General features: G+C 45.4%; 1 protein-coding gene across 9 annotated transcripts in view; it reads left to right on the top strand.

Moving 5' to 3' along the window:
* Nucleotides 1-18,403, top strand: part of unc-13 — a 99,413-nt gene that overhangs the window by 32,104 nt on the left and 48,906 nt on the right. For all 9 annotated transcript variants that reach the window (XM_069137191.1, XM_069137197.1, XM_069137194.1 and 6 more), the window contains exon 2: nt 5,985-12,004. In XM_069137191.1, the coding sequence (XP_068993292.1) occupies nt 6,578-12,004 (5,427 nt within the window). In that variant the 5' untranslated portion in view covers nt 5,985-6,577. The remainder of the gene's footprint in view (nt 1-5,984; nt 12,005-18,403) is intronic.

Below are 18,403 nucleotides of genomic sequence, written 5' to 3'. Positions count from 1 at the left end.
GACTGTCTTATTAGGTACACAGGCCATGGTCCAGAGTTACGTATACCTAGATACACCCAATTGATACAGTCTGGATTAATTCGCAGGCGGAATGATTATTGATACAACATGGATTAATTAAACAGACGCCTCGTCCAAGTTCACCCCGGATTGACCGTACCGTGCCACGTCTGCAGTCCAGTTGCCGTTGACCTAAATGTAGGTCACAATAATTGTCACTCTGCCGAGGTTCACTAGGTAACTCATCTTCCCGCACCGAGTACTCCAGAGTAATTTCCATTTTGTATAGCAGCGAAGAACCCTGTTGTTCTCGCGGTGGCCCTCGCCAAGGATTGTAATTTTCATTTCCAGTTGTCCTCAGCGCCAGACAGTCCGAAATGCGTCTCTGACGTAAATTAATGACCTCCGTAGCTTCTCGTGACGTAATTGCTTTGGCGCAGGAAACGCCAACGACCTGCAGCATGTTTTCAAGAGATTCGTGAAAACTCTTAATCCCTCTCTGGCCTTTGATTGCACGATCAGTTACTCTTTTTCATTTCTTCGCCAGCTTTTTATATCCCTTTCGTCTCGGCTGTGTCGACTATTTCAAACTCCGTCAGTCGTTCAACGATGAAAATTTTTCTCATGAATTTATCGTCAGGCCAGATTGTAGACTGTCTGGATTCGTTTGAAACCCCGGTTAATTGCATGAATCAATCACAGATTACGCATTAAATACTCTCCGCTGATGTCGAAGCTCCAAACTTGTCGCGGAATACCTACCCACTCCACATATTTTCAGTCTGGTATTCCAATTTGCGAACGAAAATAGAGCCCTCTTCGTCTTGAAAGACCTCTGGCGTTCGAACGGCCCTCCGACGTGAAGCGCATGATGGTAAATATCGTGAAATTGATGTGGGCGTATGGTTGTATATTTAGGGGATGTTAGTTGCTTTTACTCATATTGCCGCAGCGTTGTTTTTCCCCCAGGTACAAGAGATCAACAATAGCGAGCTCATTTATGCAGAAAGAAAAATATTATATGAGTGGCTACGTAGAATTTAACAAAAGCTTGCCTGTTGGGCTCGTAATTATGATTTCAACAAACCCAAGAAGACACGTAATTTTCATATGAGATTCTCCGAACAATTTCAGATAGTATAACACCAGCCTTGGGCACTTTTCAAACAAGATTCCGACTGTAGCGAAGCCGAGGAGCAAACATGGGTTCAAATACGGACTGGTGAAAGTTGAGAGAGGGTCGTTTCATTAGCGAAGACCACTCCTCGACCTAACTAAATTTGTTGCGGTATAACTGGCGGGATAAAACACGAGTTTCCCTTGATTATCAAACTTGGTTTTCTCATATTTCCGACCAACTGCATGACCGCATAGGGATTGAGACTATTCGAATGCCGAGTATATAGTGGCAGCTTTATTATTCCGTTATCTCAACGCTCAAGCTTCATGAAAATTTACGTCATATCGAAGAAAAATATTCACACCCTCATCCTTGTTCTACATTCACGCAGTTTCTCAGGGCTCCCCATAAACCCGTTGCGCAGACGTTGTCTTGGCCGATCTATCGTCGTCGCCATTTTATATTCCCAGCACCAAAGGACGAAACATGGAAAAATTACATAAAGACAGCTTGCATCTTTTAGATACGAGCCGTGGCGTCTTGTAAAATTTACCTTTGTAAAATTTCGCAAACTATTTTGCTATTTGTAATAATCGACGGAGATTTTCTCTACAGGTGAGAAGCAAAGTTTAGAACGTACACTTTGCGACGGTTCGAATATCCCGTTTTGCAAAATCATATGCTAAATTTACAAGAGGCGAAATCCCTTCCGTCGAGCGGTGAAAACTTAGGTATTTTGCGTATCAGTACTTAAATTGAAATAATAATTGACGGTGATTAAGCTGTTTAGGCGATAATGAAAAAGGTTTAAGGTAGCTTAAACTTGGTAAATAACGCGAAGCTCGCCCTAATTACCTTCCAGATGCTTCCAAAGTTATCAGACTGTGGAGAATTTTAATCTACGTAGGTGCTCGGATCTTCTTCGCGCCTGGTCAACGCCGATATATCTGTACTTATAGGTACCGCTGTGCATGTTTAACAGCTACTTAAAACACGAAGCCCCCGCACAGCTGAGAGGCTTCTCTCACTCAATCAAACCCAGTCTTTAACCTGGCTCTGTATTTTTAGTACGATACCTTCAATAAATCGAACCTAACTCGACTCAAGTAGACAGCCTTACCCTAAATCATAACCTAAGCTTACGTCTAATGTAATATTCGACGGTCAACGGTAACTCTACTTGAGGAGTGGATATTTCATATTGGAGAAATTTTTCGGGGAATTTTTGAAGTTGGGAAATAGCACGGTATATATATCGTGCAGGGTTCAAAGCATTGATCGCCCTGCAGGCTAAAAGGTGCCACGATTTTCACCGTCAGCTGCGGCTGCAGGAAATATTTCCATATCTGAGAACCATCCTCGAGAAATTTACTTTCCTTCGATCCCCGGTTAAACAGCTGAATTTTAATATTCAACTCGACATTATCGAGGCGAAAAATATCTGGCAACGGAAGGTTTGCTCATCTTGCGCCAACGGGTGTTTAAACAGCGATCAATTTTTATTTCTCGATGCAAATTATGTCGAAACCTGGTATGAAGAAGAAGAAGACGAAGCAGAAGAACGTGTTTTTATTATCCCAGGGTGGGCGCCCCAAAGTATAAATGAGTATAAATGCGTATAAATGAGTATAAATCAGTTGTTGCCAGAGTGACAAACTCAGTAAATAACTTAATCTAATAACAAGAAAAGAGAAGAAAAGAAAAGAAAAGAAAAGAGAAAAAGACCTGATAATATTACTAAGTTAGAAGTACATTGTGGCGTGAAGAGAAATTAAGATTATACTGTAGTAAGAGAAATGAAATAGAAAAGGTCCTCTAGTAGAGTCGGTGTATAAAAATGGAGATTAAAGATTGAAAAATAAAATTGAAAATTAAAATTGACCAAAAAAAATTCGGATTAGAAATAGAAATTAAAAATCAGAGATACTAGCTGAAGGGCTTGAAAGTTAAGGTAAACTAGTCGCTATAATCTTAGTACGGTGAGTAAGAAAGGAAATGGAAGAAGCAAAAAGAAAGACAAGAAAAGCAAGAACGACGTTGAATAACGGAAAATAAATGTAATATTGACTCAATCTCATTTAATATGAACGTTTTCGCGGAGACTGCAAACGCAGCGACATATTTACTCTTTGCGTTTTCAAACTGAATAATGCCAACTGTATACGTTTGTTGAATTGTCGTGACGCAGAATTATTGAGTCAATTTTTTGATGTTAAAACATGCGGTGAAAATGTGAAACCGGAAGTAAAGAGAAGCATGCGCTACTTAATTTATTCAATTTACTATAATGTGTTTCTTTGGTGCAAACTACAGTTGGCGCTTGTGCTGCAGTATGTTAGAGAACACGACGAACATCAATATTTTCATAATGTTTGAACAGAGAGAGAATAATCACTTCAATCAATACCCGACTCTGATATATTTCCAAAAATTTTGCTCGTTACCAAGGTTAAATGTTACACATCATTGGCGACTACTGTAAGACACGCTCATTTTTCTTTTTTTTTCTTTTATCTCCAACATTCAAATTGGATTTCCATTACGTGTCCGGTGGGGTGGAAAATCGCCTATTTATATCGCATCCGACTTCACGCTCCGAAGGCTATAGCTTGCGTTGAGAGAATCCCTCTGTATCTCGATTTTTGAGAAAAATCTTTCAAATATACGACAGCTGCGATACGATACCTCGTTCCACGTACCGTAGACATGACCTATATCGTCGGGGTGAAACCACCCTGGACGAAATTCGCAGGTGTCCAACCAGAGCCGAGTCTTGCCCGACATGAAGTGGTCTCGAAATTCCGTCGTCTCCGGAATCCATTGATCATTGTTTACCGAAGCCAACGGAGCTGATCCCATTTTTCCTGGGATATGAGGCAAAAGAGGGGTACATACTTGGTAGAAATGCTTTTTAAAAAATGCCGAAAGAGCCTCTCTATCGTTTGCTCAGCCCTCCGAACTAACCTTAGTGCTGCTCTCATTTCTTTCGCAATCCAGAGCTGTATAGGTATACGTATACATGTTCCTATGTACACGGTATATAATCTGATATAGGTATACACGGTTACTTTTACCTCGCATCGCGCCCGTTTGATTAAGTGGAAGGGAGGACAGATAAGAGGCAGCCATAACCTCTACGAGACAGATAACGGTCTGTTGAGCGAGAAAAAAAATCCATACTTTCTCAAGAGTGCAGACGAATTATTTGATGAAAATTGACCCCCTTCTTCGGGGAGTCTCGTTTACCGTAGAAATATGCTAATTAAATTTCTGGCGAGTTTTACTTTAACGAACCAAACGAATGACAAAAGTGAGAGAAAAAACGCTAGGCACGCTATTTTTTATCCCGCTCTAATGCCGGTACAGTGTCTTCAAAGCTATACCGGAGAATCATTTATTCCACGAACAAACAACTCGAAGAATAATAAAGTCGAGGAGGTCAACTGCCAAGCAGGAAAAGAAAAAACGACTCCTCTGTAACTGGAGGACTCAACATTTTACCGCTTTTATTTAGAAAGCCCATGAAACACTTTCAGGATCTTGCGAGTCATAAATTTACAACAGCTTCTAAAAGTCTGATTTACCTTATTCGCGGTAGGGAAACTGAAGGGAACAAACCAATTTGATAGATGATTTCGGATCAAACGTGTTCGACGCGTTATTCGCCTGTTGAAATAACGTTCACGCCGTTTTCTTGCATTCATATCTGGCGACTATTTCAGAACACTCTTAGTACCCATCGAAAGTCCAATGCCTCTGTGCGATCCGGTAAAACTAAAGCACGGCACGCGGGAACTTACATGCAGTTCCGATCAGCTTGCGGAAATTATGACGTAATTACCCGAGGGGGTGACAAAGTTGCCGAACCGATGTACGGAGCCGAAATTCCTTGAAAATTCGGGGCGCGTTCCTGCGCTAAATAGTACCTGCAGCATGCGTGACTCTCGAATTAAACAAAACTTGACGAGCTCGTCCATCAGTGAGGCCACCTGAAACGTTGGTCTATCTCACTTAGCCCAGGACGTATACGTATAAGGTGAAAGGAGTTATCCGTTCGAGGGTCGGTGTCACTTTCAAGGAAGAATCCGGGCATTGACAGCACTCTTTACTTCTTGAAGCACATAAATGCGACTGTCATTCTACGTAGAAGCGACGAGTGATAGATTCAGATCTCCTTCATCCGACATCCCGGAGGCTTAACACTGTCACACGGATAAGGGATGACGATCTGCCCTGCGAACCACGCACTCCTCGGCTACGCTGTCCCGCGGAAGTTCCGATCCTCGTTTATCATTAATCACAATTACAAAGGACCCACGTTGAACCGCGGTTACGCTACACCTCGTCCTATTCCCTGTCGATTTTCCTGATACAATCTTAACCATTTGCGGCGCCGTGACACCTAATTTCAAGCTTATTCGCCTCACCTTACGAGGCGCGTAATCCTCCTCGGCAATGTCTAACGAACAACCGAGCTCACCTCGACAATTCCCAGCGACTCGCTGTTGATTAACTATTAACATTGACACGGGCACAGAAATACCGGCTCTGCCGAAACCTCTGACTCTAAATAATAGATCACCATCGATTCGCTGACGATAAATCGCACGGGCATTGCTTACACCGTAATTTGTAGCCAGGGCCTGTGATCGTTGAAAGGTCATTGTCGAATCCATCAGCCTTTGGTTTTCACGAAATCAATTCGACTGTGCGGCACAAAATTGATACTACCAAAAGTGGTTTTGTGCTGCCTGTCGAATAATTCATTAAGAAATTTTTTTAGCCCAATACAAGACTTTGCAACGGTTTATATTCGCTGTCACGGCGCTGATGGATTTAATTTGTGATTTCCGATTGTTTACAGGCAGAGTAATTGCAGCTTGAACCCGCCAGTTGTTATTTCATGTTCACAAAGTGGTGTGTAAACCCAACGATTCAATGACTCATCGCGTGTTGGAAACATTCGCGGCGTGCAGTGTGATTAAAGTAACTATAAAAAATACGAAAATACAAGGTAAAAGGAATTTGACAACGAAAACCGTTACAGACCCAGTGCTTTGAAAGTTTCTTTGAATAAAAAGTTTATAAAAAAAAAATTAATACAAATGTGCTTTAGAACGGAGTAAATAGTTTTTCAAGAGTTTCTCAATAAGGACAAAATAATTGACGAACGAAAAGAAGTAAACGAATGTTTCATCGAATATGGAGATACTCAGTTCTGCTAACGAGGGCCTACAAAGTCGCCGCAACTGTACCGGCTGCGAGCGAAAAATCATCAATAATTTTCCGACTCTGAACTCGGCGAAACTATGGCTGTTGGGACCGAGAGAACGAATCTTACTATTTTAACGTTTCCTCGGACGTGATAACATCGACCGTCGATGACTGCGATGTCACATAACAACCTGAGTGAGGCGGCCAAATTTTAAAACAGTGTCACGAACCACGCAGTTTCAAATGGAGTCTGCAAAATTGAGTTCCGGACAGGCCCCAAGCAGCCCTCCTGGTGCTCATCCCCCGATGATGCCGAGTTACGGGATATCGGGAGACGGTAGCATCGATTACATAATCAGCGACTACATGGAGCGGCTAGGTACGCGATTGAATATCCTCGAGACGGAGCTGAAGTACGCTTGGAGAGCCCTGGACCTCCTCAGTCAAGAGTATATCAAGATGTGGGAAAGACTGGAAAAACTGGAAGGTCTGCTGTACGAGCAGCAGACGGTGATAAGCCAGCTGATAGAGTTCTACGCGACCGGAGGAACTCCGGACGGCGTTGCGGGAGTCGAGGATGCGCTCGTTGCGCAACACAGTTCCGTCGGCGAGCTTGACGCCATCGCGGAGAGCCTGGGGGCGGCCATCGGTATCGAGGAAACGAGCGTGTTGAGGGAAAAATTGGCGCAGCAGGAACTGGCGAGATTACACGGCATAACTCAGGACAGCACAGGTGCCGTGGCAGCCGTCGCAGATATGCACAGGAACGTTCGTAATCTTGATCGCGAGGCCCTAGAGACGCTGGAAGAAGAAGCAAACACCCCCGACGAGGCGTTTTACCGGAGTCTGAATAACGCTTACCGGGAAGACTTGATTTGCGGCGAGACCTCGAGGCCGACTTCCCAGCTGGGCATGATATGGGAGGAGGCCGAAGAGGCGGAAGACGGGAACGGGAAGAAGGAGGCGGGTGACCACTTGGAGCGGATCTCTTTGAAGGAAAAACCCGAGGAGGGTGGAGCCACGTGCGTCGAGACCTTCGGGGACAAAGAGAGTCAGCAGGCGGGGTCCGCGATCGACGACGGGGATGACGAGGACGAGGGTGAAATCTTCAGCGCAGCCGACTACAAGAGCTACCGTGGAAATACACCGTGTGTCAGCGAGCAGGACCTCGCGCAACTTTCGAGACTTAGTTCCATCGACCAGGTCGCACTTGAGAAACTCCACGAACTCGATAGGCTCACTACGAAACTCCAAAAAGACTCGCAAAACCTGAAGGAATTGCAATCGAGACTCATGGAGTCACCGAAGCACCAGTACGCGACGGAGAACGAGGCTAAACTCGCCGAGGAATCGTGCAGCATCGACGAACAACTTCGGAAAATCTACGCCGAAACGGATGTCGACAACTGGACTTACTCCAGAAGTCCCGGTTCCACGGGCAGGTCTGCCTCGAGAGTGAGCACGGATAGCGGAATGGTCACTGACGCCGAATTCACCACCAGATCGATTTCTCCGAGGGTAAACACTCAGAGAAGTAACACGGACTCCGCGTCGTCGACGTACACACCCCCGAGATTGGGATACACTGCTGCGCTGTTGGAGAAAAGCCCCGAGCCGGTTATCCCGCTGCCTATAGACGTTGGAAATTTCGCTAAAGGGTATGCGGAAAACAAGGAGCTCACTGATCTTATGGCCGAGAGCTTTGCAACGGTGACCTGCGCCTCGCCGACGATATATAATACCCCGACCGACAAGGTGCCCTCCCCCACTTTGTCCGCCCACAGTGTTCACAGCGTCCATAGTGTACAGAGCCTCAGGACCCGCCAGGACGGCTACTTTGGTAGCGCGGCGAGGCTGAACCTCGAGTTTTCCGAGGGCAGAACGCCTCCGTCACCCTCGCCCAGTTCCCCACCACCTCCCGCCCCTCAGGACGCCGGTGACAGCTTTTTGATGCCCGGCTCGGATCCGAGAGCGTCGGATTCCACTGACGCTAAGAGAGCCCCGAGTCCGAGCTTCTCGAGGAGTGGGGATAAAATTACTGGCCTTGATCAAGGGCGGCTTAGCCCACGAACCCCGCACTCCCCCAAATCACCGAAGATCTCGCCTAAGCATGCGGTAAAATCGAACAATGCGAACATAGTTGCAGCCAAGTCGGATTCCGGCCTCTCGTCGATGAGCGGATGGAGCAGCCTCGACAAATCCCCAGGGTCGCCGAAGAGTTCGATAAATAAAATGCTGACGTCGTACTCGGTCGATCACAGCAGATCGAATTTAATTACAGCACAGACGCTTCGCACTAGTAGCCCGATACCTCCTCTGCCTGAAAAGACGCCAATCTTTACGCAGGAACCACTGTATGATACTCCTGAGGGTAGAGACGCTTTCGCCAACGCTGCCCTGGCAAAAGCTCACTCCACCACTGACGCACTGTCGACAACGATAAATCATTTGTCGGCATTTACAACCGTCAAGTCCCCTGCCTCCGCTCAAGATGACTACAACTTCGTGCCTCCGCCAGCTCCGAGCTCCGAGAACCCGTGTCCAAGTCCTAAAAGACGGGGACAAAGGCAGCAGAGCTTGCAGCATACTTACGACGCCGTTCCTACTGGCACCAGTGCGGACTTTGTTTATCGCTCGGAACAACCCGCCATATATTCCGTGGCTGGTAGCAATCGTCAGCAAGTTATAACCAGTGTCTACACGAGTGGCTCCGGGCCGTACATGTCAAGGACGATGGACGCTGACAGTTATCCGGAAATTTTAGAGCAGTACTCGAATTACCCCGAGGATTACAACCTCTATCCCTACCCAGCGTCGACCATAACCAGTAGTAGCTCTCACGGTAAAAAACCTACGAGAGCGATGTCCTACGGTGACGGTATGATAAATCACGAAGGTTACAAAACAGCGATGTACCGCACCATGTTCCCGACCGGCAACATTACAGACGCTTTATCCTACTACCCGACTAGCGAAAACCTACCGAGGACCGAGTCGAACGATAACTCGTGGCTCAGTTCAATGGAAGGACAAATACCCCACGACTCTACTTCGTCGAGCATTCGCTCTCTCACTTCGGACGGCAGTTACGCTCAAAGCCCCTACACTGACAGGAGGTATCCCAACCCTCCGGGCTATCAGTCGCAGCAATATCACGCTTACGCTAATCAAATGTACCGGCAAAACTACATGCAGCAGCAACAGCAGCAGCATCAGCAACAGCAGCAACAGTATCCAACCTACGGATTAAGACTGACCCATTCGGAAAGCGTTCAACTAGCGGACGGTTACCAGAGACAGTGGCAGAGGGAACAGCAGTACCTTCAGGACCTCGAAGCTCCCAGGTTATCCGGCCTGGAGCAGCAGCAGGCGCAACAAGGTGAATACTATGGCACCTCTGGGGTCATAGTGTCACAGTCGGGTTACATTAGCATATCTGCGGACATCAAGGAGCACGAAGAACCTAAGTCTTCGAAGAAAGTCAGAAGAGGAGCTTCGCTGAAGAGCGCGATGAGCTCGATGAGCAGTTGGCTGCCTGACTTACACCTTAGCAAACGATATCGGAGCCAGTCGTTACCCGGAGGCGTCAGGAGAGAAGACTTGGACATGCCGCCGGAGAGTGTTCCTCAACAACGACCCCCCGCGGAAGTAACGGGGCGAGGCAGGGAACGTGGTGGCCAATCTACACGAAAGAAAAAAAAGCACACCTTAGTCTCTACCGTGTCAGGAATTTTACAAAAAGCAAAACGTCGGGGGCATCAGACGCAATCACTTTCTGATCCCGAACAGTCAGAAACGGAATGGAGTAGCGGGCGTCAGAGTGGGATGTCGGAAGACGAGGACAGTGCTCTGTCGGACGCTCCTCAGGACACTGCATTTTTTGCTAAAGTCAAATCGAGCGGTAAGAGGAAACAGAACCAACAGCAAACGCAGCAGCAGCAACAGGCGCAGCAGCTTCATCATCAACAACAACAGACGTTGCTTCAACAAAAGGAACTCATACAGCAGCAACAGAACATCCAACAACAACAGCAGATTCTTCAGCAACAAATACAGCAGCATCAAGAACAGCTCCAGCAGCAAGTAGCTCAGGAAAATGTGGTCAAGGAGCGTAAACCGGACGGTAGTGAACACGAGTTTTCGGACAATATAGGTGCGGAAGAAGAGGCTTCCGGTAAGAGCACTGGTTCCGGCTCAGGTGGTTCCTCGATATTCGCTACCGTCGGTGACATCAAGAGATCGGCGGGCAGTTCGGACGAGGCGCCGAACGAGAAGGCGCCGAAACTACCGCCGGTCGCGCTCATGGGCGGTGCGAGCATGGAATTCGCGGTGTCTAGGGCATTGGGCAAGTATCGCCAAAGACAGTCTTCAACCGTTTCCGACGAACAGGCGAACAACGAGGACGTCGGAGTGGATAAGAAATCGGACGACGGTTTTATTCAACCGTTGGACACTACCTTCGAGTACACCGAGGAAACGGTTTCCGAGAGAGAGGAAAAGCCTTCGATCGCCAAGCCGCCGGAACTTGTGACGAGTATATCCGAGGAGGGTCCACCATCCGAAGGCAGCCCTTCTGCATCGAGCTTGCGAGGACACGCAACGAGTGGGAGTCGCTTTCTGCCAAGGCATCAGCAATCGCTCGAGATTCCTTGGGGAAGGAGCGGCGAAGCTGACGAAGACAACCGAAGCACGCACTCGTACCGAAGCACGTCACGCGTATCTTCCAGGAGGCAGAGCACAGAGGATTCCATAGATTCCGAGGACGAGTGGTACTGCTACGAGCTGAGAAAACTCGAGGAACTCGAGAGACAGACGCAGATGGAAATGGAGATGGGTGTGATACGGGAACCCGAGGAGACGGAGCCTTTCGAACCGGACGAGGACGTCAAGGAGCGGATGTCATTCGTCCTGCGGGAGCTGCGGCTGAAGGCTCAGCCCAAGGAGGAGGTGCTGAGCAAGGATGAATATGCGAGGAACGCGAGGATGAACGGCACTATGAGAGATCCGGAGAGAGAAAGAGAGCTGGAGAGATCGCGAGACCGGGACGAGCGGCCGATTCCCAAGCGAAAGACCGCGGAAAGCGTCGAGACAGTGTTCGCCAGAGTTACGGATTATCACACCTGGGCCCACGAAGAGGAAGTCAGAAGAGAGGAGAGGATGAAACCGGCCGAGGAAGGATCCTCGGGGGAAACATCTGGTCCCGATAGTCCTGGAAACTCGATGGACGAGGAGGAAGATGAAATGCCGAACGAAGAACAGTCCAGAAGGAGCTCCGGCGGGTCGACCCTGCGCCACGGTGAAAAGCATCTTCCGGGGTCAGATTCGCTGTCCAGAGAAGGTAGCGTAAGTGTACCACCTAGTGAGGTATCCGTCAGTATCCCAGGAGGCTGGGATTCAGAGAGCACTGTCTTAGAAGGTGACAGAGAGGACGCCGGGAGCGAAGAGACCGGGACTACGGCAACCCTCAGCCTCCCCAAAATCAAAATCGACTCTTCGTCGTGCGGAAGTTCCGACACGACCCTCAAGGAGGGCCAGGCAAGTCCCGGACCGCCGGCGTCCAAGTGGAAGCTTCTGAAGGCGCTGAAGGAGCGAAAGGCCGAAGAGAAGCTGAAGGAAGTCGAAGACGCGAAAACCCAACAAGAAACCACGGTCACTCATCCTCCCACGGCAGTGAGTATAATGATCAAGTGAGGGCACGAAAACTTGTGTAAAGTATACTCGCGATTCAATTGGGCAAAGATTTAACGCGTTTTCATCGAACTTGCGGATCTCGAACTTTGCTCTTTGAGCTTTGCGTTCAAGGCTAGTTTTGAATGATCCCGTAGTCTTTGCCTGGCGAATCGCGAATGTACCTTACAGCCGCTCGACCCTAGGTGCGGTAATCAAATGATAACAGAGGTGATAAGGAGCTATCGTGGATAGCGAGATGAACGAAAACAAGTCAATACCTTATTTATCAATTAATCGTGGATGTTACACGTGTGTGCGGATAATGTACGCCGAGTTTGTGTTCTTTATCTCTCCTCGTGCACGCTGAGTTTGTCATGTCGAGCGTAATTCAACACTGCGTACACCCATCCTCCCTATGAACTGATACATGATAAACAAATATTAACTAGTCAATTCAAAGAAGCACCATCAACGTTTTGCAAAGCAATATCTTTAAGAACCTGAACACGAACTATCAATCCACCCAGCCGATAACGAACACTGAGTGCACGTAGTAAAATAGGTTATTAATAACTGTAGTAAAAAATATATACATACATATATAATCGTAGGAACGATATCATGGCTGTAGTTTAATCGTAAGTGTAAGTAGACGGTGTCTGTACCGTGTCTGTAATGCTTTGAGACGGACATCTTCGAAAGCAGGTGCAAGAATTAGTTCCAAGGTTACACACCGCTGATTTTTGCACCTGCGATTGATGCATCATATACATTTTCACGCACATCGAATCATTCGTAACACCATTCAATCCTATTCACTGCACTCTTTACGCACAATTTCAAATGCGAAAGCTTGTTGAAAATAACCGTACGGCGTGTTTCTGTCCACCAGAAATGTATTCAGACACACGTGTGGGGATATTTATTGTCACGACATCCGTACCCCGGTGTCGGGTAAATTTTATCGAATCGATCTTATTGCTACGGGAAATACGTGAGGCTTGTCGATAAAACATGTTTGTACGCAATGCGGCTGCTCATCTAATTCCGATATAACGACTATTTTTACTCTAGTTTAATTTGACAGCCCACGGGGGGCTTCAAAATTTGACTATTCATTCTCGTATAAATGTAATCAGGCCAAATTGTATTTGCAGTCGAATAGATTACAGTTATCGCGTATACGAGTGTGTAGCTCGATTGATTGGCCATTGTCAAAAGCGTACTGACAATCAGTCATCTTCTTGTCATTGCCACTTTCATAAAGGCCGAGTCCAGTATAAGGATACCTAAATATCCTTCGCACTTTCACCGATAACTTGCAGAATGTGATTATTCGAATTTCTTTGTAAAAAATGTCAGAAAATGAGGGTGAGTTTGCGTACGCGTGGCGTGAACCAGCCTCCGATCTAGCAAAAACTGCCGGACCCTATAACATTGTAACCGGAAATTTGAGCCGCACGTTTGAAAAGACGACAACTACCGTGCCTTTGGGCGACCCTCGGCTTCCCTCGTCGTTCGCATCTGACGGAATTCGAAATCGTTTTTTGCCCGCTGTAAACGAGCTCCCGCCACGCGCAGGGACGAATAGCGTTTGACGTTAATCTTGACGGTTGAGTTTCCACGTTGAAACTGTCGGCTCGTACCGCATATATCGTACGGTTATTTCCTAGCAAGCGTCTTGATGCCGTGCGAGCACTTCCCGCCGCATTTCATATATCATTTGGTGTTTAAGAAGGTAAAGAAAATACATGCTTCCGTATCTAAAGACTTGCTCTAGACTGGCACAATATATAGGAATCGTGCATACTCTCTTGTATTTGGTGTTATAGGTTCACAGGAAAAACGAGTATGCAGGCATAAGTAGACGATAAGTATACGCGTAGGTAAATACATATACATACACATATATACGTATACATTATAGATGTGTATACATTCCGTATGTTTAATCAGCATTTCGCGTATAAGCTCCGTCACTCTCCGTACGCCATTTATACTACCAGTAACAACGCAAACTCGTCTTCAGCGCAGCTTTGAATTCAGGACTTTAACGTCGCGCCCCCCTGAGTCACGTACGCAGACGTACCTCGACATATATCATTTTCATGTGCTCAAACACGCGAGTCATAGTCGGTACAACGCGGCTTCACATGCATCCCTGCACAAACAAGGAGATTATTCGCGATATTTGAAAATGGGTAAAGCTAACTAGCCGTTGATTAGGTAATTATCTTCGTTATATTGAATACTTCGAAATTAAACCCTTAGCAGTATTTCGTGGCTGTCGTAGGTTTTTATGATTCGTTAGATGTTTATTCGTTTAACCTTTTTTATTTTTTAGGTTGTTTTTTTTTTCTACGTTACGCCAGAACCAAGTGATTATCTTACCAGTATTATTGTTATCGTTATTATTATTACCACGCATTGTCATTACACTATTATCACGACCAGTCGAGTAGCTATTGAAAAATCATCACTCTGATAATTTTCTATTTTGCAAAGTTTGTCAGGCGGGTGGAGGTGGTTGGGGCGATGGGGACGTTAATACTTAGTAATAATTACCGTTAACAAGGTAATACACATCAATTGCGCTAACAATAGTCCTGCACGCGAAAAAGAAACTGGACAAAAGGAGGCGCAAAAATATTGCGAATATGAACTCATTGGCAAATCGTAGTGTTGAAATAATGCCGCGATAAAATTGAAAACATTTCAGTTAGGCGTTCTGATTTTGATATCTTCCACTTTACCGTCTTTAACGGTGCTGTAATAATCCGATATTCTGCCAAGTGATAAACGTACGTTTATCATCAGGAATTGCCCTGCATCTGAAGAAGCATAACTAACGGGATTCGGTTGAATTTCAGTAGAAATGATTTTGACAAATACGATGGGTTGAAATCGCTCCACCACCGCCTAAAAGAAATTAAACAAAAACAAAAAAAAATTTTCAATAAGCTTTGGTGAACTAGGAGACCAACAATTTCACACTTTTATACAAAAGATAACTAACACGCCTATAACGTAACAATGACTTCATGTGTCACAATTATATTGTTACGGCATATAGTTTTCGACTACAATATAGTACGCGGTATATAATATGCGTGCATAAGATTATAATGAATTTTTCGTTTTCCTTGAACATTTACAAATTCACCGTTCATTATCATAATCGAGTTGTCACTCTTTCTTATCGAACAAAGTGTAAGTAGCAGCGTCTCTGTGTCAATTAATAACTCACTTAATTATATAGACGGTAGTCTCGCGTTTTGAATTTTACATGAATTTCTATAATCAATGAAACAATTACATGTGAGAATATTATTATATATAATATTATTATAGTATATTATAGGTACATATAGGAATACATTTCATCGTAATATATCATACATTATGCATATACACATAATATAAAATGTATTATACGTACAACGGTGTATTATCTTCTCGTACAAATGTATTGAGTAAAGATTCACCCGACTCTTGTTTCAAAATGCCGTGCCTATATGCATAAATAATCCACGCGAATGAAATCCACACGTCGCTCCAATCGTACTGCGTTGAAATAGCGAAACATCCTTCCAAATACCCTTACGGCCGTTAACCTGTCGAAATTCTCGATAAGTCCTCCTCTGATGGTAATTCTCCACACGGATTTACCGATAAAAAGTGACAGATCTGTCAGAGTTTGGGATTGCGGGCGGCTTCCTGATTTCTTCCGTTTTTTATTCCATTCTCAGATCCTTTCTCTCGATCCTCGTGAGCGTTGCGATTCAAAGAATGACCAGATAAGCCCGGTACTTGTACTATTTAAAAATTTGAGTAATGACCCGAAGAAATGAGATTCGCAAATTAGTCAGGTAATTAAATTCGAAAATGATACGTCGAGTAAAATAATTGGTAATCTCATTGTAGCAGGATAGTGCAGGTCAGGTTATACGCTCTAACGCTGCTCCAGCGGCTGAGACTCACGAAAATTTTGTGAAAATTTTTAAATTACTACAGCCAAGAAGGAAACCGCACTAATTAAGCCATTTTTATGCAGCAATTAAAAAGTTCGTGCATCCTAAGACCCGCGACTCAATTCTTTGATACCCGCGTCTCTCGGGCCACCCGTCTGAGTGAAAAATACATAGGTACTCGGTGAATCGATATTCCGCCTCGCTACACATACACACCTAGTATATATACAAATATTGGTAAAACTAAAAATTCAGGAAGTACGTATACACGGTGTGAGAAGGAACCATGTAGCAACCCATTGCGACGGTCTAGGTAAAGCTAGAAGGTAATACAGGGAGATAAAAATAAATAAATGGCAAGCGAAATAAAGTAATAATAAAAATAAAAGAAAAGGAAGAAAAAATCAGCCAAAGAACACCGGAGGCGGTGCGAACAGGAATGGAAATGGAAAGTGAAGCGTAGCGAAACTTGCAGGGAAAGGTCCTTCGGCCGGTTTCCATTTTAGCCTCCCTTCTTTCCCTCAATTTCTTTTCACCCTCCTCGTCACCTCTCTCGGGGTTGTTTGAGAGATCGTGCAAGGAAAGTTTGCCAGTCCCGAATCTGCCCCTCGCTGTTCCCGCTCCACTTGCAGCTGGCCAAGTTCCGACGTTTCCTATCCCATGTTTCGCGTTTCAGAATTCGCTATACGCCGAGCACGTCGCTGTCGATCTATTAATTCGAAGTCGGGCTCCGGAGCGGAACTTAAAGCCCGAGCCTTGGACGTGCAGCCTCTGCAGCTTTGAACGCGACAGAGCTTTAATCGTGATACTTTTCCGAAAACTCCTTTGCCGCCGAAAGCCAGTATAAGAAGCTTAATTAATCTATCTTCCGAATAATCTGCTCCTCATTAAAATCCGACCGCGTATCCCGAGCCGGCATCTCGTTAATAAACAATTGCCGTGTTGAATTCAGACCTGAAACTGCGTGCCTGCAAGGCTTGGCAGCCTTTCATGCGATTCCGCGTGTCGCAAGTTCCCCAAATAGATTCAAAGAATCATGCAGGCACTGAATGCAGGTACCCTATATGAGCGTCCCCTCTCTCCCCGGAACCAGTAAAATAAATTCCACGAAACTGTAAGAAAAAGCTTTTTGCGCACAATATATCTGCATCCACATAGGTATATAGGTATAACATATAAATGTTGGCGTGAGATTAATCACGACAACGGGATTTACAGCCGAGCTGGTGTAGAGCGTAATTATATCCAACATACACGACGCGCGTATGTGACACTGCACACACTCACAAACTAGGTTATCGTTACACACACACACATACACACGCACCCATATACGTACATGCGTACATGGGTCAGGCATTAACATATCATACAATGCACGCAGGCGGAAACGCACACGCGACCTCTGCAAAGGCAAAACTTCGTAGGCCGTTGTAATTCTTCTATCGTGTATATTTCTGTATACGGGTATATAATATATAAATATATCGTACGTATATATATACATATATGCATATAAAAATAGGAGGAAAGAATAAAAAAGAAATTAAGAACATATTTTTATCTCTTTCTCCCGAGGCTCAAGGTCAGTGAATGGATGCGCAAGTAAATGAATACAAGCCGTTGAACCGAAGTGCCGATAAATCACCGAATTCCGCACATCGCCACTCGGAAGCGATTCCTGGCGATGTACGACTGTGGGGGCATTCAATGACATTCGTTTCCGTGCTAGTTTCGAATAAATCAATTAAACAGCTTGACTGCTCAGGGAGCGTTACTCCCGTTTGTTTGCTCACGTACGTTGGTCTACATGCTTATTCATGGTACCCGATATAAGGTGCGTGTACTCCCGCGTATGTAAACAGGGTTTACATCCACCCCTCTTATTGTTACGAAAAGACAGCGCCGTGAAGGTAGCAAAGATGTCAAGCGTAAGAAGCTGATGGGAAAACTTTCGTCATCAATTTGTAGCAACAAAGAGCTGCTAATTTCCCTTGGAAATATACACACGGGCGTACCAGCCATGCTCACCTACTACCTCTTTAGCTTTCCGTTTACCGAGTTTGAATTTCAAAGTTTGTCGTACAGAGCCTACGTTATGCATTACGCATGGATGGAAATCGCGGATATTGTATGAATTGAAATTAAATTGGAACGACGTAGAAATTGTTATCCAACGTCTGTTGAACTTTATGACAGTAAAATTTTCCCAACATATTTGACATGTCACGTTTTGATACGAAAAAAAAACTGCCGGTTGCAAAGTCAATTAACACATCACGAAGTTCACGGCTTGTGGTAAACGCACGTGCCTATTACATGCAGCATAAATGTAATCAAAGTAGCGGAGAGCAAGTTTTTCGCTCCTCTGAATCTGAATGAAATTTTTAAGCCAGTTAACGCAAAACTTGCGGATGTATTCGCAAGT

This window comes from Neodiprion pinetum, chromosome 6, assembly GCF_021155775.2.
Source record: "Neodiprion pinetum isolate iyNeoPine1 chromosome 6, iyNeoPine1.2, whole genome shotgun sequence".
In the NCBI taxonomy this organism is placed as follows: domain Eukaryota; kingdom Metazoa; phylum Arthropoda; class Insecta; order Hymenoptera; family Diprionidae; genus Neodiprion; species Neodiprion pinetum.
The sequence above is the reverse complement of the archived record's forward strand: the minus strand, read 5'-3'. Positions and strand labels throughout refer to the sequence as shown.